The following is a 27,153-nucleotide window of genomic DNA, read 5'->3' on the forward strand; positions in this document are numbered from 1 at the left end:
ATTTATGTTCTGCTTTTAAACAGAGGGTGAACAAGACAGTTACAGCCTGACCCAAGATCTGCTTTAGCTCTATTTTTTAATGGGGAAGAGATAAGCGAAGAGGAGCACTGTGGTCTTATTTCCTGCCACAAAATATTCTGATGCATACCCTCCTCTGAATTTTTCTGTCCGTAAATGAGCGCAGTCAGGTCTATTGGCTTGGCGTAGGCTTGTGCAGAGATCCAAGCCAACCCTCTTGTTTGGTTCAAGCTTGGCTCTATCTTTGAAACTTCCTGGCTTGTGATAGCTTTGTTTTTACAAAGACAGAAAGGCCTAATGAAGAGCATGACATACAGAGTTCATAATCCTGCTTTGTACAGTATTCAATACTATGTTTGTTGTGTTGGATTTTATTTTTAAATCAAAGAAGGAAAAAAAGTACAGTCAACATAACAAGCATTCAGGACACGGCAGGTGACCAGGACCAATGTTAAATACTTCCAATCTTTGATATCATGATCAAAATAAAACAATGGATTTAAATAGTAGAGCTTGTGTTTAAAAAGTTTTAATGTGAAACTCGAAGCCATTTGAAGAATACATTCAAGCAGTCAAAAATGCAGACATGCGTACTTATCTTGGCACACAGATGTGAAAAAGGGTCACAGTCTGGCCTGTCACTTTTCTCCTGCTGAAATTCTGAATGCTAAATCTACGTCTTGAAGATCCCTTTCCTTCAGGGGGAAACATTCCTTCCAGTTAAGAAAGCATATGTACTTGCACCTACACACATAACGCTAGCATAACCTGTGTAATATTTATTCATACTAAAATGGACGATGTTAAGAGAAGTAGTGGTCTGAATATTACCCGTCATTAGACACAGATCACTGATACTGAAAGAGTAGGAACCGTGCAAAACTCGGTACTGCTTATTAATATCTTGTCCATGGTTTTGGTAGGTTTTTTTTTTAAACATACTATTTATTGTTGTATTGTAAGTCAGGGGGGATCACAGCCTCTTCAGGTCGGGCTTTGTGCAATCATATAATGAAAGAAAAATATAAGTTCACAGCCTATAAATGAGCATTGCAGTTGCTGAAATAACAGGTAAGGCAAAGCCAGTGTTTTGTTGCATATTTATTCAAGCAATAAATTGTCATTTTCTTCTAAACACGTTGCACACCTTTAGATAGTGTTCGCTATTCTGAGGCAGTCTTGCTGTGCCTTGCTTCTGCAGTGCTGGCTTCTGGACAGGACAAACTACAGACACTGACTCCGCAAAGTCTTTTCCCCTTTGAAAAAAATCAGCCTGGTTTTGGTATGTCCATGGGAGCTTGGTGGAAGGGGATCCTCCACAGCTGCCAGCTAGCACTGCTGCATTGGCCTGAGTGAAGTTACGTTTTACTCCACCAAGGGGTCTGATCCTGGAAGCTATCTAACAGTGTGCAGTTTGCCTATCTGCACAACAGATTGACAGGCAAAGGTGTGCCCACACTTTGAGACAGCGAGAAGTCACAGACCAAGCCAGTGCAGCCATGAACCCAAGTTAGCATATCATTGCATGGGTTACGTAGTTCTGCAAGGTATTTAGCTAACCAGATCCGCATGGCCTGTGTTTGGCTTGGAGCATGCAGCAGTGCTGGTGTCTGGCCGCAAAAGCACTGCAGTCCTGCTTCATTTTACTTCAGCTTTGGTGCTATATTCAAATCTGACTGGTTTTGTTTTCTTTTGGAAATTATCTGTGGCCCCCTGCAGACATGAGAAACCTCTGCCATTGTACACCTTGAAGATTGAGGAAAGACCTAATAAACTTGAAAGTCCCATCTAAGTCCATTTATCTTCACGCTTCCTATTCATTAAGTCTTTTTAGGGAAGAAAATTTCCAGTGAATAGGAAACAACTGTTCCTCCTCTGACTTTGTGAGTCCTAGATGGCTGTTTCATGACCTTTAGCCTGTGAAGGCTCATGAGATGTTCTTGAAACACAGCCTGTGTTGGATACCTGTAATCCTGTTCATCCTATCAGGTCAAGGTTTACTCCACTGCAGTGAAAATATATGTATAATTTTAAAGAAGATCAGAAATTCCTTTGATGTGTGAAACCTATTTTAAAATAAACACAGGTGTTTCATCTTCACCTCTTAGGCACCTAATGGCAGCCGTATTATCATGGCTTCATTTGCTTCCTCACATCCAAAATTTTTTCTTTTTAATTGACCTCCTATTTGACCCTATTGTAATTCATAATGTCCATGGAGTTTTGCCATGTTTGAATCCCATTCAAACATTTTCTATTAATCAACAAACCAGTGGAAAAGATAAGATGAATCCCAGATGTCCCTTGATGGTGATAGGTAGATCAGATTTCATGGGACAAAAAAGAGTCAGGCTTCTTAAAGTTTACTTAGTGGGTGAAATGTGGATGATCGTATCTAGGCTGCGATAGGTGGAACCAGTCAAGGAACCTTAAAACAGTTTACAATATGTATGCTTGTATATTTGCAGAGGCCAAGAATGATATACTATACCTGGAGCTTTTCCTCATCGTGCAAAAAACGACTAACAACTGGACTACTCTGTTCAGCATCTGACAGTACAGCTTATTGAACCGGTTCCATGAAGTACGCATGGCATTTCAGCTGCGCTGATTTCCCGACTGAGAAAGAAAGCCTGAGGTCCTCAAGTAGGGGCTTGCCCAAGACTAAATAAGAACTTTAGATAAAAGTACAGAGACCTAAGAGATCTAAAGGTTTATGGAAACTCCACTTGGCCTTGAAGCCTTGTTGTGTGCCCAGCTTGAATTAAATTTCTTGCAGCCATATTTTTCACTAGTCTACTCCTGTGAACTTCTAAATACATTAGGATCACGCCTAGCTGCTTAGATGGAGAGGGGCTCATACTATAGCTTTTGCTGACAACCCCAAGACACTGCAATATCTGACAGAGAGAAGCATGAGAGAAATAATATGGGCAAAATAAATGAGGGAATATCAGCAGATGCTTCTACTCTATTAAATAAACATGGAGTGGATATGATAGCTAAAACAGTCAGTGAATTATAAATCGAAACCTCCATGAACATTTGTCATCAAAAATATTTATAAAATCAATTTTTGACAAAAAAAATGCCTTTTTTAAAAAAAAACCAAATTCCTATTTTTGGAAAATAATTCAATACACAGCCTTTCATGTCTATTTAAAATTTTTGTTTGTTCCTACCTTTATAATACTAAAATGAAGAGTTTAAATTAGATACAGTAACTTGTATTTCAGATTGAAAAACCTCTAATTAGTTTTCAGTCAAAAACTAATGCACCTACATAATATTGGAGTACACTTTCCTAAACGCACCATGGGTGCTACACTGGCAGATAAAAAAGATATATTAAAATAAAAAAAGAATATTATTATCAGAAATACTGAATTGAAACCTATGAATCATTCAGAGTCCTGAAAAGTCCTAAACAGTCCTGATATGCCACTGTCATGGAAGTGATCCAGGTTGTTCGGCCTACAAAGATCTGGATATATTTACATAGAAGGGCAGCAATGTTTTTTGGGTTTTTTTTTTGTTCTACTTTTCAATAACCAAAGTTTCATGGCTGCTGGCTGTGAAGATAGCAAATCTGGAAGTCAAAGCTTGCTACCATCAGCAACAGACTAAAAACACTTGTTTTGAAGAAATAATTCCTAGATGACACAGTGAGACTTTAAAATGCACCCATTCAGAAATATGATGGTAGTTATTAAAATCCAGCATTTTGAAGAAGAGACTGTAGCCACAATAAATGATCTGAGTTTGGAAGAACTTCCTGTTAAAAATTAAACTGACATTAAGTAAACCTGGTTATATAAACAGGTACATGTAGTGCTAATACTTTTTTTTTTTTTAGCTATTATTTTTTCATTTTACTGCAAAAAGCAAACTGAGAGGTTTGATAGCAAAAGACTTCACATGGCCTTTCTAGCCACCAGAGGGTAGGAAAGTTAAATCCTGCTAATCATTTTTGTAGCTCTGAAAAAATTCTACCTGATGGTGATGGTTCTCATACACTTAAGCCAATGCTTCTGAGAATTATGCCCTTATTTGGAAGTTTGGGTTTGACACTTTCCAACAGGCTGGGCTTTGGTGCACGGAAAGAGGAGTGTCATCTTGTTGAAAGTGAAGATGGGCAATACCAGTGCTGACGTGTACAAAATGCAGCATGAACTGATAAGAAACAGGGGTGGAAGTAGCTTGTCTGAATGCAAGCCAAAAAATGCGGGATGTTGTTAAAGATGGTATTTCAGCCAAGTGAAGAAAGTGAGGTATATAAAAAAGAGCTGCAGGTGGTGTTAACAAATTTTTGTGGTCTGATTAATGGGATCTAACGTCTACAAATTTTATCTTAGTCTTAACAGAACAGCTCTAAAACTTATTGAAAGAGCTAGTAACTTTGTGCAGCTTCCATCATTGTCTGTTTTCATGTCAAACAGCAAAATCTCAAGAGCAGATTTATATGTAGTGTTCATCATCATGCTGGCAGGTATAAACAAGTAAATACAAAAAGCAAAGTCTTTTGGGAATGAAGTGCCAGTCTCCTCCTTCTAATTTTTTTTCTGGTCTGGTTCATAAAGCAGTACAATAAAACAAAAAGTATCAGGGAAAATAAAAATATTTTCAATCACAATAAGGGTTTTGATAATTGAGAAGAATGAAGAGAGAAGGCATGAAGACAGTACACATTCCAACAAAAATCCACATAGATTTTCTTGTAAATGGGGGAGAGAAAGCAAAAACCAGCATAGTGGCAGAAGGACTGAAAAAAGAGAAAAGACAAATGAGGTGGCATGATAGCCTGGTACAAAAGCTGGAGCGAACCTGGCAACTAAGAATATGCCTAGAAGAAGCAACAGAGAGCATGCTAGCTTGGGATAAAAAAAACAACCAACCAACCAACTAGTAAAATAATCCTACTCAAAGTTTGGAAATATTTTTTTTTTTATTTTGCATAATGTTTAGTGTAACAACCCAGTTAGATACAAAGACTTTTTTTATTGTGTTCAGAGTGATTTTCTAAAGAAAAACAAATTACTCCCTGTCTCCCTCCCATGATTATATTCTAAAATGACTGGAAACATACTTGGAGTCAATATGAATAGTCAAAATAAAAAAAGCAGATGCAATTCAACCCTAAACCATCTTAGATTCCCTCATTCCTTCTTTTACTATTTACACATGTGGGTTCATACCCATAATCTTTCTAGTGTCTGATCAACACCAGGCAAAGCAAGTGGTGAACACACTGGACAGGATTTTTTCTTCTAAAGGCTGCTCAGAAGCTTTATAGATAGCAGTATCAAGCTCTCTTTTAGTCTATACCATGCAAAATGGTTCATCTTTAATAATACAGGTCACTGAAGAAACAGGCATGTCACTCTCTTCCCTTGCCTCTCTTTTTCTTTATCTCATTCTTTTCTTCCCCCTTTCAGGATGAATTAAAACCAGCTGTAGCAAAATCTTGCAAATGACAGTGCCTATGAAAACGTGTTCATTGCCAGACTCCAAGAAGTATTCTTCCCATTCTCCAATTTCATCTTTGAAACACAGAGTTTGCTTTTAGTATACATGATTACCTATCCTTTCCTGTAAGGACAGCCATATAAAAAAAACCCCATGCCTGTTCACAGAAAGACAGTTTGCAGAAAATAAAAAGACCGGTTATATTATGAACAGTAACACCAGTCCTCAAGCAATGCACAGGCTAATGGTAATGAAAGCTTATATTTCAGGACTCAATGACTTCCACAAGAATCAAAAAAGAATTTTCCACAAGGCATGATAGTTAGCCTCATTTGCAGAGGTGGAATCTGGAATCGGGGGTGGGGATGGGGATTTGCTCTCATTTTCCTTTAAAGCAACAGACTTTCATCTAACAGATGAAAATGTAGGTCTCCTTGAGCCTGGAAGTTTAGTCCTCCTGATTTTAAGTGCCTTTGTGGATGAAATCTTAAAAGGCAAAGTCTGAGTTTACAAAAATACACACACACAATATTGTGTGCCTTTTCCAGTGCAGAATGCCACGACAAGCCATGGGGTTAATGAGTTGTTTCCAAGGCTGTATTTGTGTGCACGCATCCTTGGACTTTGGAGGCAAAGACAGTAGACCTCATTAAAGAGAAAGTATATTATTTTCTTTTTCATTATTCTGAGAGACAAACAGTATTTCAGTAGTACAGCTACACAATTCAGTAACAGAATGGATTTCAGTGCAGATGCATATCCAGGGTTCCCAAACTGCTTCAGGTTTCCACTGGTGCCACACAAGGTATTTCAAAGTGGTACCTAGCCCCAGAAACATGGGGCTTGAGGACCACCACAGCTGTGGCAAGATCTTCCCACAAGTTCTAATGCTGACCATGGAGGCAGTGTCCTTGCAGGGACTGATATTGTGAATACTGGTGCACAGTATCTCAGATTAGTAAAGGTGGTAAGTGGAAGGGCCTAACATCTGATTCAAATACTCAACATACTTTGAAAATAGAAAATACTGTTTCCTGAAAGCAAATGTCTGTGAAATAAATACAGCCAAGCACTTTTCTTATGACATAAAGTTGTATTTGGAGGGCCTGGTCAAGGTATGATGCAGTCAGAAGCTTCAGAGTAGTTTGCTTTATTGCCAGTTTTGCAAGTTTACCAAAACCAAACACAATGAAAACTCATTTAGTCCTTTTATTAAGGAAAAGAACAGTGTAGCACAACCCATTTTTTACCCTCTCCAAACAAAGGGGTAAAAATCATAAATACAGTCCTCGGCCTTCATAAGTCAGTGGCAGAACTGTCACTGATTTCAACATAGTAAAGCACTTTGAAACTCAGTTTGGATTATTTGGTATGAAATAATTGAGTTCTGCAGCTGCATGCCTGACTGCTCTGTTGGAAAGTCTGGAGAAAGTGTTGCCAAATACAAGGTATGTAAAGGAATTGCCTGACAGAACTATGCAAGGTTTTATTTTAAAGAAAAATTGTTCAGGTACACATTTTCAAAGCAGAACCTAAGCTAAAAATAAGGTTTAAAAAAGTTATTCCTTATGTTGAAAAGTTAAACTCAATTCCAAAATAAGGGTTGCAACACAGGTAAAACCCCAGCATCTCAAGGGTGATCCAGGAACTAGCAGGGTTTGTCTCACTGCTCTTAGCATACAATAGGGCAGGTCAGAAAGGAAAGGGGACTGTTACAGTGTACTTGCATTCACAAACCAAAAAAAATTTGATGGGTCTAATTGTACTTCAATTAGCCTTTACCAGTATACAGTATCTCTTTTTTTTTTCTTTTTTCTTTTTTTTTTTCTTTTTTTCTTTTTTTTCCCCCATTGTGTCCTACTTCACAAAGCTACATCATGCAACCTCACTGCCACAAATCAACCTTTCCATTCCCTCCATGGTTGTGGTATAGCCTGAATGCCTCAGAGATAGAATTGGATTGTTTATCAGCTAACAGACCTATTTATTGACTATTCTAGGTGTTGTCAGTTAATGAAGCAGATGTCCAGGCTAATGAGAGATTTCAGGAACCCAAGGAATACACCCAGAAAAAGAAGTGTGAGACATCTTACTGCATGGGAGACTACAACTCAGATAGAAGCAGTTTCTTTCATTATGAGCTGCGGTCTATTGAAGAACATATAAGCTAAATATGAGGGAATGTACTCATTTTTAAAACTTTTTTTAGACAAAGCACCTATTGAAAGGCTTCTGAATATGTCCCTATCAGGTATGAGAAAGCTTGGTCCAATGCAAGTTCGATTTCATTTTCCATCTTTACTGGTAAAACTGACATTTCTCCATGTAATTCGAGAGTTTTTACTATTCTTGGCACCCAATAAAACTTTCCTTATGAAAGCCTCTATTTCCATTTTCACCAGTGAAAACACACTTTCACTTTGGTGAGCACAGAAATTGAAGCTTCTTATTTTATTGTACTGAAAACTATATTCATTATATATAAAAAACAAGCAAGAGCCTTTGGAAAGGCCAAAACATTGGTGCAGTCTACCTAAAACTGCTTTTCTAAGACGTGCAATAGAATGCCAATGCTGGGAGGGCACAGGTGAACAGAAACACATATCTCTTACTAATTTGTCTTCAATCTTTAGCAGCTCAATCCTCCAGCCTGAAAGACTGCTCAATGTGAGGCAGCTGGTTACCAAAGTAATACTGGGAACACAACTGGTCTTGATTCTGCCAGGGGCTTGTAAATTGCTGCTCTGAAGTTTCACTGACACTCTGTTTGGAAAGACTGTGACTGCAATCCCTTCCAAACAGTTTCAGCATCAGCTTTTCAAGAAACTGACAAAGGTTTGCCCTTGGTCCTGTGGTATAAAGGCAGTTTAGATTGCTACAGTATTCTCACTATCACATTACCGAATTATTGGCATTATATGGATGTGACTGTCATATGTGATAGTTTGTATCATACCAAAGCTGTATTTCACTTACCACATTGCTGCACGTCCTGTATCGGATGTTTCGCCCTTCACAGGTCCTGTATCCAAAAATTAAAAACAAACACAAAAACATTAGTAACTGAATATAAAAAGCAAACACATAATGTTTATTTTGTCAGCATCTTTCCTACAAAAATCTCTAATCACCTAATCCCCCATCAACCTTCTTCCCCAAAGTAAAGTGCTTTCTGTCCCTATAAAGGTGCGGAGATACAAATTCTAAAACTCCTCAATTTCCTACCTTTGCTTTAAAAAGCAAAGGTGGTTTTAGAAGGTGGCATCAGTTTATGAATGAGGTTGGAGGTCCGTGTAGGGAGCCTAGCTGGAAATCACCATCTGAATCACATTAATAATGCCACATGTCTGGCCAGCTATCTACAGCAATCTCACGAGGACACAGCTCTGCGCCTGCCCAGGCTCACCCTGTAGCACCGACACAGTCTGAGCAGCTGGGCTTTGCCTGCTGGGGAACAACCTGTGCGCTGGGAGGAAGGAATCCTGCCTGCAGTGGTGTGAAATGACAGGCTAGCAGGACAGGGCTTTTTCCCAGTTTGATATGAGAGGAGGAGAGCATAAAACTTCCCCCCATCCACCAGCCCCTTGCTACTCCCAGTCCCCTATTGCACAGGAATCAGCGGTGTCCAAAGGGCAGCTGGGAACAAAGGAGGTCAAGGAGAGCACGTGCCCTGACGTGTGCTCTCCATGGCTCTCCTGCTCTTCCCCTACAGCAGACCCATGCCAGCCCTGATGCTGGCAAGGCTCCCAGAAGAGAGGTCAACACCCAGATATCTTTTTAGAACTCCACAGCGTGTATTCCGAGTATTTGACCTTAGGGGAAGTTTCATGTGGTTTATGAGTTCAGACAGCTACTCTCTGAAGGTCCACAGTACAGTTCAGAATGTGGTGTTTGGCTTTTAAAGATTATCTTTCAAAATAATAGAATTCTTTACATTTTTAAATTCTTAATTTCACAGCCTCCCCCCCCTTTTTCTTTTTTTTTTTTTTTTTTTTTTTTTTTTTGCCAGGATTTAACAAGCACACATTCCTTGAGGACTGCATCTCTGCCAAGACTGAATTTTAAAATCCAAGCCATTTCAAACTATCCAAGAGAAAGGACAGCGTCTGCATGCATTTGTGTCATTCTTTAGTCCTCCATTTTTTAAAAACAGAAAAAAAATTCCGTACTGAGTTAACTCTAAAATAAACTGAGCAGTTTTCCTTTAAATTATTGAAGTCATCCTTTCTTCCACCTTTATCCATGAGACTTAACTGTGAAATTCCTCCAGAAATCATTTACACCTGTGTGAGTAGAAAATCAAGGGAAAACAGTTTTGCAGACATATCACAGTGGTGTAAATGATCACAAGAGAAGATAAACAAGTACATAAACCCTACAACTTTTTCAGAAGAAAAACCAGAAAGATGCATATTCTGTAGTGTAGCATTTGGCATATAAAGCAAGCTGTTAAAAGCATAATAGAAATACCTCTAATTAAATGCTTTTGTACGGTTATATAAAACTAGTTCAAGTAAAATTTTATTTTAAATTTTAAAATTTTTAAAATTTAAATTTTAAAATTTCTTTTTATTTTCCCCAGACATTCCTGAACAATATAGGCAATCTGGTAGAGATACTGTGGTGCAGGCCAAACCTTTTACACTCCACTAAATTTCATAGACGTACTCTTGATTTACAGCAATAGGTAGCAAAGGAAAAAGTGTATTATGCAGCGTGCAGGCAGTTCTAGTGCAGACCTTGTACACCACACTGAATAGCTTGTCTAGCAAGCTTGATACATACCCCATCTGACTCTCAGAAATGCCGTTCAACCCATCAGACATTTCTCTGTTTCACACGGACCTGTTGTTACCATAATTTCAATTACCACAATTTATTAACCTCAGAACCATTGAACTACCAAGGAAATTTAAAGTTCTTTTCTATCAGCTGCCCCACAGTTTCTTTTTCTTTTCACAGTTTCTTTAATTTTCTGTTTTGAAATGAGAAAAACCTCACTTGTTTTTCACTTATTTTTTGCATTAGGGAAAAGAATAGATAATTTCATTAGACACATGCCAGAGAACTATTCAGATTTTTCTTCCAATTTCCCTCTGGCTAACGGCCAGGGTTGCTCAGAAAAAATGTGCAATTCTGGATTGTGATCATTAGTGCTGTGATGATTCATGAACACTAGGATCCACTCTTGCAAAACTCCCCTTGTCCTCTCTCCAAGATCAGACTTTGGGGTTTTGTTCTTTAAGCACATTAGTTTCCCAGTTATCACCGATCACACGAAAGCAGGCAAACTGCTTTCAGCCTAAGGTGGTATATTTTCACAACAGATTTGCTGAATAGTTTGTGTTTCAGATCTATGGTGCTTCATAACAGTATTCCAGAATCTCTCAGGTGTCTACTTTTGGATTCCAAGTCATAGGATCTGTAGAAAATCAATGGATGGTTAAAATGACTCTGAAAAAAAATATAATTAAACAATAGCTTTTTGGGGCATAAATTTTGATTTTTAAAAGTGAATTCTGTTTCTGACCCTGTCTATGCTTATAATAGGGAAGCTGAAACCATCTAGTGAACTTAATCCTGCCAGAGTGAAATACACAGCATCTTGTATGACACCAGGCCAGCCTAGGTTTTCTCCTCTAGGCAGGCTTCAGATTAATGCTATGGGTCTCACAAGTCAGCATAGATGCTTTGCACAATGTCACAGTAGACAGCATTTAACACACAAGGAAGGACCACAGCAGATTAGGGAGATTATGTCATGACATACAGTCACCACACAACCTCTAACCTCTGCAGTGTATAAGTGAGAACTCACATCAACAAGGAATACATGCAGCTGCCTGGAAAAAGTCAGAAGTCACCCAAAATGGCAAGTTTGTCCTGAAGAGCACACAAAGAGTGGGAGCAGTAAGAGGTGCTTCTCACCTTTGTTATCTATGCACTGCAGGGGATTTTGCAGAGGAAAAAGGTAGCTGAGGGAGGGTTTGGCTTGACAGCCAATTATTATCATATGAATATGAAAGAAAAACAAGCTATTGGGAGTCATGTTTCATTCTTCAAAACTAGCCACTTGTTTCCAGTAAAGTTCCTGAAAGAGGTTAACAACTTTTAATATATTAAAATATTCACTTCTTCTAATGTAAACAAACCCCAAACCCTGGTATTTATTTCTCCAGGCTCGTTTGTGGGGGGACTTAGTTCAACTCCCTCCCACCTCCAAAAGTCTAAAGTAGATGTGTATTTGTGCTCAGCTAGAATTAGAAATCTTGCAGTAATGCATGCCAGAAAGAATATCAAGCCCATGCCAAAGCTGCCTTTATCTGTAATTACCAAAAATGACGAAAGAGATTTGCAGAGAAGGACCTCATCAACTCCTGCCACTCTCAGCAGTCGTCAAGGTTTGAAATGCTTTTCTTAAGAAACAAGTCTCCACATAAACCAGCAACTATGGGCTAGAGGTGGGTTATTTTTGTGGATGCGAACGCTGATGCTACTGTTCATCACAGCAGTTTGAAAGTGGTTGTAATGTTGGGCAATCTTCACTTTCCTTTATTTTCACACTCCTTGATAACCAGTCTTTTGGGACAGATTCTGGTTTCTGCACTGTACCTGTGAGAAAAGTATGCTGTGTGCCCTTTTCCTCCCATGAGATCTTGGGTTGCGTCAGCCCTCCCATTCCCCTGGTGCCAGCAGGCGTGGGGCCAGGCTACACACAGTAACACCATCTTGCATCTCTCTTTCCTCTCTGTGTTCCTCTTACCTCCTTCCCAAATCTCATCCTCAATACAATTTCCATGTTTGTCCTTCTCTGGGGAAAACAGAGTCTCTTTTATTCTTTCAGCATACCTCTTTTTCCCACAAATGAGGTGTAAGGGAAGGCCATGGACATCAAATCGTTATGAAAAAGGAAGATGCATCAGGACTGCATTGACTTGATGAGTTCATTTTTTCAAACTGTCTGGTTGGGTCTGCTCAACTTCATGTCCACTTCAGCTGACAATAATTTCAAAAGATGTGTAAACATTTTTCCATATCCTTTTGTTGATAAGCACATTGCCTGCTGCAATGGGTTGTGCAGATGCACGGGTATGTTTTGCCATGCAGCTTGGCATTGCAACTGTAAAAACCTTTCATTCTTTGTGTTTAGGAGACTGTCTCCTATAGGCTTCTGCACCTTGTTGAAATAGTGAAATACCAGAAATGTTACAGGAATAGGTAACTTTGAGACAAGAAAAGTGGGCAGGGATAGACAAGCCAACTTTCCCAGGCAAATTTAGTCAAAGATCTTATAAATATTCTTTCTGCAGGAGTAAGAAAATAAACAAGGAGGCAAAATACAAAGTTGAGTCAGTACACACAGGAAGATGGCTAGGCAAATAAAAACATGGTTACTGGTCTGCAGCCACCAAAGGCCTACTTTTTGCATACATAATATTTTCTGCAATCTTCTTATTAGGGAAACAACAATTCTGATGTAAATAATGTTATCATACTTGACATGAAATAGACCATGTGAACCTCCTAGAGTTAACTAGGCCAAGTGCAAGGTCATGGCAATCCCGGATATCAAAAAAGACTGAGTGATGAATTGACTGAGAGCAGCCCTGCAGAGAAGGTCTTGGGGATACTTGTGGATGAAAAATTAAATATGAGTCAGCAACACACACTTGCACCCCAGAAAGCCAATTTTATCTTGGTCTGCATCAAAAGAAGCATGGCCAGCAGGGCAAGGGAGGTGACTCTCCTGCTCTACTCCACTCTGGTGAGACCCCACCTGGAGTACTGCATCCAGCTCTGGGGTCCCCATTACAAGACAAATATTGACCTGTTAGAGCAGATTCAGAGGAAGGTGAGAAAAATTATCAGAGGGCTGGATACATCTCCTTTGAGGAAAGGCTGAAAGAGCTGGGTTTGAAGATGGGTTCATGAGGGAAAAGTCATGTTTAAGTAACTGAATTTCCTTTTATTACAAAGTCACCCATCTAATTGACTAAGAGAAGTCAGAAGATGTGGAGGTTTTTTTATTTTAGAAAAGCTTTTGATACTGTCTCTCACAGTACTCTTCTGGACAAAATGTCCAGCATACAGCTAGAGAGCTCCATAATATGTTGGGTGAGCAACTGGCTGATGAGTCAGGCTTAAAGAGTTATAGTAAACAGGGTCACATCAGGCTGGTGGCCAGTCACTAGTGATGCTCCCCAGGGTCCAGTTTTAGGGCCAGTGCTCTTTAAAGTTTTTATAAACCATCTGGATGCAGGAATCCAATGTACATTAAACAAGTTTGCCAAGGACACTTACCTAGGAGGAGCTGTGGACTCCCTGGAGGGTAGGGAGGCCTTACAGAGAGATCTGGATAGACTGGAGAGCTGGGCAATCACCAACCATATGGAACTTAGCAAGAGCAAGTGCTAGATTCTCCATGTCAGACAGAATAATCCTGGTTATACATACAAACTGGTGGACGAGAGGCTGGAGAGCAGCCCTGTGGAAAGACGTCTGGGGGTTTGGGTTGAAGACAAGTGGAATATGAGTCAACAGTGTGCCCTGGCAGCCAGAAGGGCCAGCCATGTCCTGGGTTGCATCAAGCACAACATTGTTAGCTGGTTGAGAGAGATGATTGTCCCACTCTACATTGCACTGCTGCAGCCACACCTCAAGTACTGCATGCCATTGTGGGTGTCTCAATATAAGGACATCAAGATATCAGAATGTGTCCAGAGGAGGGAGACCAAGATAGTGGAAGGTCTTGAAGGCAAGACTTATGAGGAGGGGCTGAGGTCACTTTGTTTGTTCAGTTTGGAGAAGACAAGGCTGAGACGTGACCTAATGGCAATCTACAGCTTCCTCAAGGCAGGCAGTGGAGGGGGAAGTGCTGATCTACTCTCTCTGGTGACTAGCAATAGGATACAAGGAAACAGAATGAAGCTGCATCGGGGGAAGTTCATATTGGACATTAGGAAAAGGTTCTTCACTGTGAGGTTGGTCCACCACTGGAACAGGCTCCCCCAGGAAGTGGTCATGGCACCAAGCCTGTCAGAATTCAAAGAGCACCTGGGTGATGCTCTTAGTCATATGGTTCAGTTTTAGGTAGTCCTTCCAGAAGCAGGGAGTTGGACTCGATGATTCTTATGAGTCCTCTCCAACTTGAGTTATTCAGTGATTCTGTGTTCAGTCTGGAGAAAAGAAGGCTCCAGGGGACCTTACTGCAGCTTTTTAATATATAGAGGGAGCTTATATGAAAGACAGACTTTTTACCAAGACCTCTGCTGACAGGACAAGGGGCAATAGTTTTAAACTGAAAGAGAATAGATTTAGAGTGGACATAAGGAAGAACTTTTTAATGATGCAGGTGGTGAGACACTGGAACAGGTTGCCCAGTTGTGGATGCTCCGTCACTGGAAGTGTTCAAGGCTAAGTTGGATGGGACTTTGAGCAACCTATCTAGTGGAAGGTGTTCCTGCCCATGGCAGGGGGTTTGGACTAGGTGATCTTTAAAGGTCCATTCCAACCTAAAACATTCTATGATTATATAATTAAATAAGCATTGACCCTTATGTACGTGAAGGGGATGAGTACTGAACTAACTAAAAAGCCATCACAGTGGGCTTTACTCTGTGAAACTCTGCTGTATATCTAGAGTAAATTCACTGGAATCAAAAGAATGGAGTATGGATACGCATGTATGGAATATGACTATACATTATATCAAAGAGATGGTGTTAAAAAAAAAGGAAAAACTGCCTTTATTTAATACTTAGCCTGAACCAAAACCTGATTGACTTTAGGAATTTGAAGAAGTAAATAGTCTTTCTCAAAGATAAGTCCCTTTCACGGCGGTATTAGTGTAAAACAGCTACTTGTTTCTGGCTACCTAATGCTTGCTGAAGTTGTGTTGAATGCTCCCAAGAGAATTCCATCCAATCTAAAGTTTTGTTTCTAGCGCAAGGAATAACCAAAGTAACCTAAAAGTAGCTAGCCCAGCTACCAATATCAAGTTGTTATTTCTAGCAGTCTAGCCAAAACAGCATACAGTCCGGAGAAGGCTAACATATATATATATTGGTCTTGTAGACATAAGCCTTTCCTTCTAAAGATACCATTATGCTTGTGTCACAATTTCATTTTAAATTCTGGAATTTTGATGAGGGGAACAGTTTGGATTTGGGAATTTTGTTGGGAGTGTTGTACAAACAATGATCACCCACAGCTCCAATAGTGCTCCACCCCATACAAAACTCTTAATCTGGGTAGCTTCTGCTACCCTTGGACTTTGAGGCTGGCATTATATTTACTCAAAAGTCAGGCAGACCTTGGACTTTTGCTGCACAGATTTCTGAACAGAATAGAGTTTATTCTAATTTTTAATTTCAAATCCTTCTTTGCATTATTCAGAGCAACTGGATGTTATTTTCTAAGAAACAGATGACATTAAATGACACTCCCTAATGTTTCACTAAAATATAACTGGCTAGTCAAATTAAAATAACAAAAATAAAATCTGAGAAAAATAAAGGAAAAGAAGGAGAAAAAATTTTCAGAGAGCTTTCAGCCTACTGTTTATTTCCATGCATTTAATCTCTCACTAAATTTTGTCATTGCAGTGACACAGTTTGTCACTGCAGAATTTTTTGTGTTCTTAAGAATCTTTAAAAGGTGTCTTTTGCTTTAGATTTGCACATATAACACATATTGCAGATGTACAGAAAGCAATTACAGTTGTAACTGTTTTTCAGTTGCTCACTAGCTAAGAAAGGCAGAAAAAAAGCAAGAATTAAAGAAGTGCCTTTCAGCAAAACAGAGGCAAGAGGTCTCTTCACAGCTAAAGTGGAAAGAAAACACAATACTAAACCTCACCTGGCTTGCTATATCACAACAACAGCATCTAGAACATATTTCAGGCCCCAAAGTACTAATGCCCCAAATCTGAACATGCCTGAACTCAGATCTGGATCCAAGTTTTGCAGCTGGTCTTTACAAAACAAATGTGCTGAACAGGAACCTAAGTTCCCCATGTTTTGAGGAAGTTTAAACCTGGATCTGAGTCACGTGTGTCAGCCAGCTCCAGTGAAATGGTCATGCCTTCTCATGTACAATCTATTGCTTGGGGCTTTAGAGAATTACATCTTAACTTCTTTTTTATAGGTAGTAAGGCTTACAAAAAGTGCACATCATGCAAAAGTCTGGCTGATTTAATTCTTTTTCATTTAAATCCCAGAACAGATTTATTGAAAGAATTATGAATATACAAGAGCTCCTCCAGTGAACCTGGACTTATGAACAGTTCATCATCCAAGTGAAGGCTTCACAGACATTTTTGTTAGGCAGGCTACTTCTCAAAAGAGAGACAGATTTATGGAAACCATATCCATCACTCATCTGTAGGAACAATGCTGACTAGCATTCGTACTAACGCAGATCAGTTTTTCACCCAAAACACCAACATATAACATTCCTGTGGCAGCTCTAGCAATGAATTACACAAGAAAACAACACTAGGAAAGCATTTAATATATTTTTAGCTACTTCACTGGGGCATAGAAGCTGGAAATTAGGGCAGCCAGCACAATGTGACCACTAACTGGCTCTCCAAAGACCACCAGCAATCACTCCACAGATTACAATGCTGATCTAGATTGTGTGAAATGTGCAGCTTTTTATAGCATTAACTCAAATTTAAGATTGTTGCTGCTTCTGCCATTAGGAAGAGTTAGTACTGCAATCTGTCTCTAAAAACAGAAATGTTTGTCCAGAAAATGAAAGTAGAAAATATTTTCATAAAAACAGATTTGACTGATCCCAAAGTAAATAGATTTTTCCCCCCTTTTTTAAAATGTTGCTAGATGGAACAGCTTTAACCAGAAGCATCTACAAACAATATATACTCAAAATTCTTCCAAATGCTTGAAATCACCCAATATAGCATAGAGGATATCCTCTACAGAGTAAACCAGCTATGGTTATCAACTGAAGCAGAAAACAAGCCAGTTATTGAGGTATCCTGAAGGTCACTTGCAGGAAGTAATATACTAAGCTAGCATACAGATATAGTTTTGATCAGGGTAATGAGAACCATGCTCTAAAATAATGTGGTAGCACAAGTGACCTAAGAATTTTATGGCATTGACTGTACTTCCATTGAGTGACATGGAATGCTTCATCAGAATGTTATTTACTTTTGTGGATGTATCCACTAATTATGATGGCATTTCTGCAAAACTATTTTGTTCTTTGTTCTACAGACCTCAAGATAGCAAAGACCTTATTCTAGAAGTCATAAAAGCCCGCAGTATTTAAAATGATCATTCTGGATGGCATAAGAACATTTCATAAAGTGGTATAATTTGCCTTACTTAGTAGTGCCAGGATTAGAGCACACTGCCTTTACATCATTACGTAATAGTTGCAGTGATTTATGTTAGCATCTGTCTGATAGAGAGGCAACTCAAAAAGTAGAATAACGGTTCCATTGTATTTTTCACTTGGAGAGTTTACAGGACCTTTTACTAATAATGTTAGATGTTAAAAACTTCAGATTCTCTTGCATTCTAAGCCCTTGAGACAGAGGAGTATGTGATGGTAGCCTGAAACTAGCTAGGAGCCACAGCCCACACGCTTGGACTAAATTCTAAACTCAGCTGTGAAGCAGCAACACAACAGTAGAAAATGTTTTGGTATTAAAGGTATATAGAGCTGAAATATTTCAACAGTATTTTTTAAAAATATGTAGCATTTGATGTTTCCCCTTTTCAGCGCTAGCCAATGTTGTTGTAATGGGCTCTTACTCTATTATTTAACTTCAAAGTAACATGAGTAACATGCATCTATTCCATCATGATCTGACAGGCAGAAAGTCATTTGATGCTTGATTTGTGAACTGATAATCTGTGCGATCAAAATGAGAAAATACTACTCCTTAATGACATAAATCCAATTTATGTTGAGTAGCTTCTGCCTTATGAAAAATGCCATAGAGCATCGGAGTGATGTAATTTTAGCGCATTGAACTAGTTCATAAAATGTATCCTCTAAAAGTGTGTCTTGGTGGCTATTTTACTGATCAACAGTGTCAAACTGCAATAAACCCGAGTCATTTATGCAGATCTTTTTTCATCCTGCAGAATGCAATGGCAGTGGGCTGAACAACCAAACTAGTGAATCATTTCAGCTAGTTTAGCAAGCAGAGCTGGTGGAAAGGATATTTCACACTGATGGTTTGCTTGCATTACCAAAAGGCAGACATCAGCTGAAGGAAGGAAGGAAGGGAGATATTTGAAATGGGGGAAAAGAATATATTCCAGCAAGTAACAGAGCCAGTGTGAAGCATCTAAAAAACCCTTGGATTGTGACTTTTTGCTTTTATTTTTTTGATTTTTTCTTTTCTTAAATCCCTGTCACTATTATTCCCAAGAGAAATTTTTCAGGACGATGTTAATGTTGACTTTCTTATGCTACTAAACATACATCCCTCATCTAATGGTGGAAAACCTACACTTTGTTCAGCACTTTATACATGGTTTCCCAGAGGTAAGAGTAATAATCTCAAATCTTGACCCCTTAAACCAGACTTAGTATCTATGGGACTCCATAACCATAACCTGCTATACACTCACACAAGCTGTTCCCTGCTTCTTGTTTTAGCTGGAAACTGCAACAACAGTAACAGGTAGGATTTCTAAGCAGGTTGAAATAGAAAAAAAAAAAAAAAAAGACTACTTATCTATTATCCCCTAAAATCATTCCCAATCATTCCCAAAATTCTAGAACAAGCTGCTTTCCTGCTATCTACACACGTAAGTAGAAAGTGATGATGAATTTGGAATATGATAGGAAAACAAAATCAATCACAATTATCATGTAACCAAGCCTAGAAACAGTAAAACACTGTTCATATTACTGCAGTACTTCTCAATAAGTACATTACAATTCCAGAGCATGCAGAATATCTTTAGGAGCCGGATGGGTGAACTTGGCATAAAATAATTGATAATTTCTTTCATGATTTGAAAATGTATTAGGATACAGAGAAATTAAATAAATGCAATGAACTTCAGGTATTTAATGAACTTTCAGCTATTTATTACTGGTTTTGAGTTTGCTTGAATCAGCTTGCACACTTATTAATACTTGGATTGAAGGTATGTGGGTACTACCAAGCACTATTCTGGATGACAAACTCCAGCCGTACTGCACAACAGGCAGACTGCAACAAATAACAGCTAGATTCCAAGGAAGAGGGCTAAGACTGTATTGCAGTGTCTCTCCGCCTGCTCCGCTTATATATTTCCAGCATCCCTGTAGCCAAGGTATTCAATAACTAATAAAACTCAGTTCTCTGTAGAAGCACTGCTAGCTTGGCCTTCAAGTAGAACAGAAGTGGTCTGTCGTTCTCCACTCTACAGGTTTTGACCAGCAGTGCTGCATGACAGTTCATGATGGAGACAGATGAGGAGTTTCTTTCCTCCTCCCCGCAAAAAGCCCAACCAAAACCAAACCAACCCCCAAAACCAAAAAAACAACCAACTAAAACCACCACCACAAAAACAAAGCCACCTGAAACTGAAGGGCAAAACATTCTGGAATGATAAAAAACTTCTTCGCCCAATATATAATTAGTCTCAGAGGTTCACTTTCAAGCGAGTCGAGGCGAACAACCGTAACATTTACAGGAGGTCTGTCCTTTTGTGTAAATAACAAGAATATCGCAAGTTATAAAGAGATAATGCCAACAAAGAGCATGAAAAGTGTCATGCTTTGAGGTTTAGCCCAGTCTTTAACTACTAATTAGCAAGGTTTTGTTTTCCTGGGGCTTATTCTGCCACTGGAGCGTCCAATGCTGCTTGCTGTCAGCATGGGATACTGGGATGCATGGTTCACTTGGGCTGACAACTCCTGTCTGCTTGTACGAATGGCACATTTATTTATACCACTATCACACTAAATGTCCTTAGCATAATCAGGACCAGTTGTTCTGATGAATTGTACTGTTAAACAGCCCCTACCCTGAAATGTTTGCCTTCTAAACCACTAGAAAATAGAATTTCTCACTAACACTTTCCATTCTTTCATCACAGCTGTGAAGACCGAACACAAAACATGTTCCCAAAACAAACAACACAAGCACTAACATAACTTTGGCAAAGAAAAGCTGGAAAGAAAACTGTTTTCCTTTATTTAGCTGCATATGCTAACTATGTTTAGGAATGGACAGTTAGTTTTTGCATTTCTTTAAAGGAGATGCACTGGATTCTCTCTTTTCATGTAATGCCCTGAAAGTGACCTCATACAGAACTAAAAGACATAAGGCATTATGAATATTCCTCCCAGGATGAGAAATATTTAGGATTAATTTGTTCCAAAACATCTAAATGGGTTGCCAGTTCTCATTTGCCAGAAGTATCTAGGATCTTCTTTCATGCTGCCATGAAATTATATACAGCAAACACATGAGATAAACTGTACCAAGAATTGTCCCAGAGAAGTGAACATTTTGTTCTAGCCTTGCCAGGTTTGAAATACTCATGCACACAGGCTTATTTCAAAAGCTTCAAAGTCTGAATGAGTTTCACCTGCTCCCTCTCTGCCTTTTTCTTAGTGACTTAAAAATGCTTGCCTAGCACAAAAATTCATCATTTAAACCCTTTGTTAAATCAGCAATTGCACACAGACCAGGGAAAAGGAAAAGCTATCACACATTTGATACTGTGCTAATTCCAGGTCAAATTTTATTATTTACAATTTATTGTCACTGGCAAGCAAAAGCTGTGTACCTAATTAAACCCCTGCATCCTCTTCTGGGCACAGGGGGCTTCCACATCTGAATGGGCCAAAGTTTACAGTTGGTTTCTTACAGCAGGAAGCATCACTTAATTACTGATGGGACAGTAGTAAGGTATTGTATGAAAAACAAGTACTGTGTGATTTATGAGTTTATTCCCTGTTCCACTGGGATAGCTTCAGGGACATCCTGAATAGTACAAGAATCAAAGAGAAGCAGATGGGGACAGCCCGCCCAGGAGTGGTTTATACTCACATACTACAGAGCGCTATGACTACTACTACTACTACTACTGCTATCATGGAGCTTCAAGACTTCTCCCCTCTAGAAAAAAATGAAGCAGTTCTCAGTGAGGGAGCAGAAAGTCCTTGTATTACTTAGATTTCCCAGATCTCCTGATATGCCTGATTAATGTTAACATTAAAGGAGCATACAGAAGGTCACTTATTTTTCTAAGTCTGAAAAGGATACACTGTGATTAAAAATCAGTTCCTTTTTCTGCAATTCCTGTTTTCAAGATGTTTGCAGAGCCACTATTTTCTGTGCAACTAACAAAAGATGAGAATTTGGTCCTAGGTTTAAAAACCAAATTATTCTAATTTTTTCGTATGGGAATGGAATAGAAAAACACTGGTTTTCCATTAGTTTCAGTAGATGTCTTTGTCTATCTTTTCTTCTTCTAGCAGACTTTTGCACACTGCCAAGACAATAACTGCTGGAACTAGAAGACCAAACTGTCCACAGATAAAGCTAAAATACAGAATATTGCATTTGGATTTTATGGTTCAATAATTCGTGTTGTTTCATGTATTAAAATGTCAGATGTAGGAAACAATTTGGAATGTATTGTCACAGGTTGTTTTATTAACATCATTTTTATAAGGACATGAAAGAAAATACAAAAGAAACATATGCAGGATGGAAAATTGTATTACATTTTTTATACTACAATATATAGGGTATCAGAGGCGACAGTAAGACACAAAGTTTGGGTCTGGAGGTTTCCTTCATATCCTTTGTCAGGAACCTGTTAACATTTGTAACATATACCATGTTTACTGCGGGTAAATTTTTTCCTAAAGTAGATAGAAATAATATTTGCTAGAAATATTTTGCAGGCAAAATTTCCATATAGTATAAAGTGGAAATGATGTCAAATGACTTGTCCATGTTCCACTGTAAGCTAGTAACTGGAGAGGAATAAAATCTCAGATACCTGACAGGGTATTCAGACTTCACCTTTATACTGGGCCATTCTACTTCTGCCTGTTGGGAAGGGTTTGCTGGTATGGAAGACTTCATACCTGAAATTTAATTGTAAGATATCCCCAGCAGAATTATTATTCTTTCTTATATAGATCAGGATGCCATGTTTGGTCAATGTGATGCTTTTATAGTCTCTGTATGGCTGAGACTACGGGGCGCTAAAGCTAGTGAATTAGCTGTAGTCTGGTACAAGTACGTCAAAAGTCTTACCACTTCAGTGGTGAAAGTGTAGGGAGGTTTCACATTTCTGTAGTTGGCAGCCTTGCAAGTTTTATAGGCAACTTTTTTTTATCTCCATAGTGTCTCACTTTATTTTAAGAGGGTGTTGCCTTATCAAACATGTTGGCTGCTTGCCTGAATTAAAAAATACGCCACCATAATTTTTTGACATAGACTTGGAAATTTCCACACAGTTCAAGACCTTTACTAATTACTTCTTATGGTCAACACATACGAGTAGGTCGAATTCTCCCATCAGTGAAGTAAAAAGCATTCACCCACTTACTTGCTGCTCAGGCAGCGTCTCAGTGAATACGAAGCCCCTCCTCCACAAGTGCGTGAACATTCGCTCCACGAGCCCCAGGCATCCCACAGTGAGTCTCGGTCTTCCTCTGAGCGAGCTGTTCTGGAGCTCTGAGGATAGAGAGAAGGAAAAAAATCATGAAAAATCAGTTAAAGGACAAAAAATACTGTTGCTAGTTTAACCTTTCTTTTTACTGGATATCATCTTGGTCATTAAAAGCACTGAATAAATCTGCTATTCTCTTGACATTACTACTGACTGGCAGCCAGTTCTTGTAGTGGGTCTTGCTGTATGAATTTGCTTTCAATCCTTTGAGTATCATACTCTGTCTCAATTTGAGCCTGGTGATGACAATTATTAAAAAGCACTTTGGACAACAGTGTAACAAGGGATTTTTCCTGATTAAAAGAAAGAGGCAGAGTATTGTAGACATTAGAAATTGTGCCTTGAAGTTTTGTTGCTGTGTTAGAAACTATGAAATCGCATATTAAAAGGTGCCTTCCAAGATGCTCTTGAGGAAAAAAAGAATCACAACATAGTGAATCAATGTGATACAAAGGCATTCAACATGATGACTTTCATGCACTCACCATTACGAACTGGAACTGTCACTACTGCTCCTCTGTCCAAAGATCCCCTTTAAATCTTTAAGGGCAAAGATTCTCTGTTTTATCCCTACTATTTGATAGAGTAACAAAGAAAGTGCATACTACCTGAAGAGCTGAAGTTCTGCAATGCACAGATCCAGGCAGTGCTACTATTAATGCCCACGGCTGAGCACAAACAACTTTATAGAGAAGCAGCACTGATGGACTCAGGAACACTCAGTTCCTCTCAGATTACAGCAGTACCTGCCTCAAATAATGCAGTCATGCATGTATCCAGCTTTTCATTTTCATTCATGCAAATGCATCTCTGAAACATAGATCTGTAAGGACACAAATGACCTAACCATTTAGATAGTTATTGTCCCTCACGGTCTATGTGGGTTTGCTGGAAGAAAGTAAATAACCTACAGGAACACGCAAAGGTGCATGGAAAATGCCAGTGTCTGATGGAGACCAGGAAGTGTTCTTGTTCAAAGCTTGGCTTAGGTGGTGGGCCAGCACCTGGAGAATAGCATTGTAAAGTGTATTTGAAATAAAGGAGAAGGCAAGACAACTATATGAGGAAGACTTCAATGGTACGCCTTCAACAGAGAAACATCAGTAAACATCATTGCCAGACCATGTTAGAGAAATTAACTTCAGCTTTCAACACTGAGGGATTACTTGAGACACAGAGATAGTTCAACACTGAAATAATTTCATCTTCATTGAAGCTGTGTACAAATTTTGTCATGAAAACTGAAACCTGGTGAAATATACCAGTCTTGAATATTGTTATTCACAGAAATAAAGGAAATGGTGGTGATGGTTTAGAGCTGAGAATAGTTTCAATATACATCTGTTCAAGGGAGACACTGAATTTGTTATACATAAACAAGATCCCAAACTGAGCAGTCTGTGTCTGTAGAGCAAAGGACTAAGTCTAACACATTAGGATACGAAATGTGTGGTGATTGGGACTTATCAAAGTAGGAGGTTAACTATTCAGTATACTTTAATGAGCCAGGAATGCATTATATGTGCTAACCATTAATAATGAGAGAATTTTCCAACATGGAAAGCATTTAGTTCTATAAAATTCTGCAAGGGGATTGAAGTTCACCCACTAGTGTCATCTATGAAGCTGAGTAAACAGCCAGGCATAAGATTAGCTGAAGTGAAAGTCCATGTCTTTTGTTAGCTGTCTTTATACATAGCTCAGTAATAAGGCCAAAAACTCACACTGAACTCTGTTCTGAAAACAAAAAGCCTGTAACGTCAGTGTTGTGCACATTTGCACACTCTGACAGTTGTTAACTCCATGCATCTGAAGGATGAAAACATTGCCAGTGCTGTTCCCATGGTCCCGTGAGAGTCTTCCTTCCCTGAAGTGAGTCATTAGCTCATGGATGACTTGGCTTACTCAGGTTGACAGAATAATTGTATTGCTATATTTCTTCCAAAAGACTGATACTACTCTGAGATACACTGGCAAAATAATCTAGTGGTAATTAAATGAAAGCTGGTCATGTTAAACCTGCTTAAGTGAGCTCAGACTGTATGCCAAACTGGAAAACTTCTATGGAGATATTGTTTAAAGGAAAAAAAAATAAATATTAAGGTTTGAAGGACACCTGTCCAGCCATTTATTCTTCCTTTCCTCTCTTTCCATTATTGCTTTTATCAAGATATGGTCCAGACCTGATCTTGAAGAATGAGTCAATCAGTTTGGGCAGAATGGGTAAACAAAGAAAGGATTTTCCCTTCTGCAAGCATAGGAAATATGGTTATTTCTTTTGAAAGGAAGAGCTCAGTGAGTGGCAAGGGTCAGGTGTAGGACTAGTATACAACAACACACAAGACCATCCACCCAGTGGTGGCTCCCCAGCATCTCACAATGGTTGCCTGCTTCATTTCTCATGCTGCTGCTCACAGACTCTTCAAGAACATGAATGCTTTTTTTTTTTTTTTTTAACCAGAGTACTTTGAAAGGCAAATACACAAATGACACTTAAATAGAATTGAGTCTATTTGGCCTTCTGACACAAAGAAGGCCAAACCTTTTGAAAGACCTTTAGCATCTGGTCCAAAGCATGCTGAGGTCAAATGAAAACTCCATCAAATTAAAGGGGTTCAGGAGCAGAACATTAAAAGATAGGCTGAAAAGGGGACACAAGACAATTTTTAGAGACTATTTTTTTCAATTAATCAAATAAATCTTGTGAATGAGAAGGAAGCTAAACCAAGCACACAGAAGGCAAGCTTTCTTCAAATGCCTCTGCTGCCTCTGCTGAAGCATGTCCACTCTGATCATGCTGCCCTAACTTAGCACTTTTGCCAAGTTGAGTTTGCCAGCTATGCCAGATCAAATTATTATTCTATGGTGTGGCCAACTTCCATTTTCAATTTGTTTAATGATACACAGTTTTTAGTGGCATTTTAAACACATGTAGCATCTCCTTCTGCAGAACAGCTTTTGGAAGATAGTTTAGATGGGTAATTGGGTCAGTGTTTTGTTGCTTTAACATTTAGTATAGGGTAATTTTTGGTTACTAATGGGAAAAAAAAGGTAAATTAGTCTGTGAGAGATGAATTTGCCTAATGATTATGTAACAATTATTTGACAGTCTCAGTTTATTTTACCTTGATAAAATGCAAAAGGATTTGATTTCAACACAATAATTGCAAAGATAAATGAAAAAATTAAAGTGATCAAATTCTGACTATGGCCAGATGCAATGCATTCTCTAGATACAATCTCATTAACATTTACATTTGAGATAAGAGAAGTGGCACTCCAATTTACTGAAATTATTTCAGCTGACTGTTTTCTGAAGGGTATTTTTTATAAAATGAAAATGTGTGATTGCACTTTTAATATACTAAAATGTATGCCTGTGCTTTTAGTTTGCAACAAGGAAGGAAACAATACCTTCAAACTGCAAATGTGTGCTTGTCCTGATCATTCACCACTGGTTGAAAGCCCAAAGACATAATTAAGGTAAAGGTAAGAAGGTAAAGTCATGTGAACCAAGTGCTCTTACCTCATCACAGATTATAAGCATCAGCACAGCTAGACATTCTAAGGGTCCAAATTTTTCTGAAATAAATTGTACTCCCACCCAGAGGAGACTCATGTGCCTGTTATTTGCATTCCAAGATTTGTTATAAGACCTACATATTCCCAGAAAGCATGTGATCTCAAACTGGAACAGGCTCCAAGTTTTTTTTTAACAAGTGGAATAAACATAATTCATTTCAACTCCATCCATGTTTAATGTCAAAGAAAGTAGAGTGGTTTTCCCTCCTGTGAACTACAAAGTTAAGATTGATCTTGAAATTCTAGCAATGCCTGACAAGCCATTTTAAATCTGAAGATTGTCTATTGCAGGTCTATTGCAGCTTCAAAGTATGTACGCCATTACTAGCTAAGAACTCACTGTTTAGCAGAGATTTTTCAAAAGTAGCTTATACCACTAATTAATAATTTTTACCCACTTTCAAGACAGTGAACT

At 38.7% G+C, this 27,153-nt stretch overlaps 1 protein-coding gene across 1 annotated transcript in view; it reads right to left on the minus strand.

The window, feature by feature from the left end:
- Positions 1-26,775, minus strand: part of ADAMTSL1 (ADAMTS like 1) — a 170,129-nt gene extending 143,354 nt beyond the window's left edge. Inside the window, exons 1-3 of the mRNA XM_037372631.1 lie at positions 26,683-26,775; positions 23,034-23,161; positions 8,461-8,506 (exon numbers count right to left, since the gene is read on the minus strand). Coding sequence (XP_037228528.1) covers positions 8,461-8,506; positions 23,034-23,161; positions 26,683-26,775 — 267 coding nt within the window. The remainder of the gene's footprint in view (positions 1-8,460; positions 8,507-23,033; positions 23,162-26,682) is intronic.
- Positions 26,776-27,153: the final 378 nt, after the last annotated feature.

This window comes from Falco rusticolus, chromosome Z (genome assembly GCF_015220075.1).
Source record: "Falco rusticolus isolate bFalRus1 chromosome Z, bFalRus1.pri, whole genome shotgun sequence".
In the NCBI taxonomy this organism is placed as follows: domain Eukaryota; kingdom Metazoa; phylum Chordata; class Aves; order Falconiformes; family Falconidae; genus Falco; species Falco rusticolus.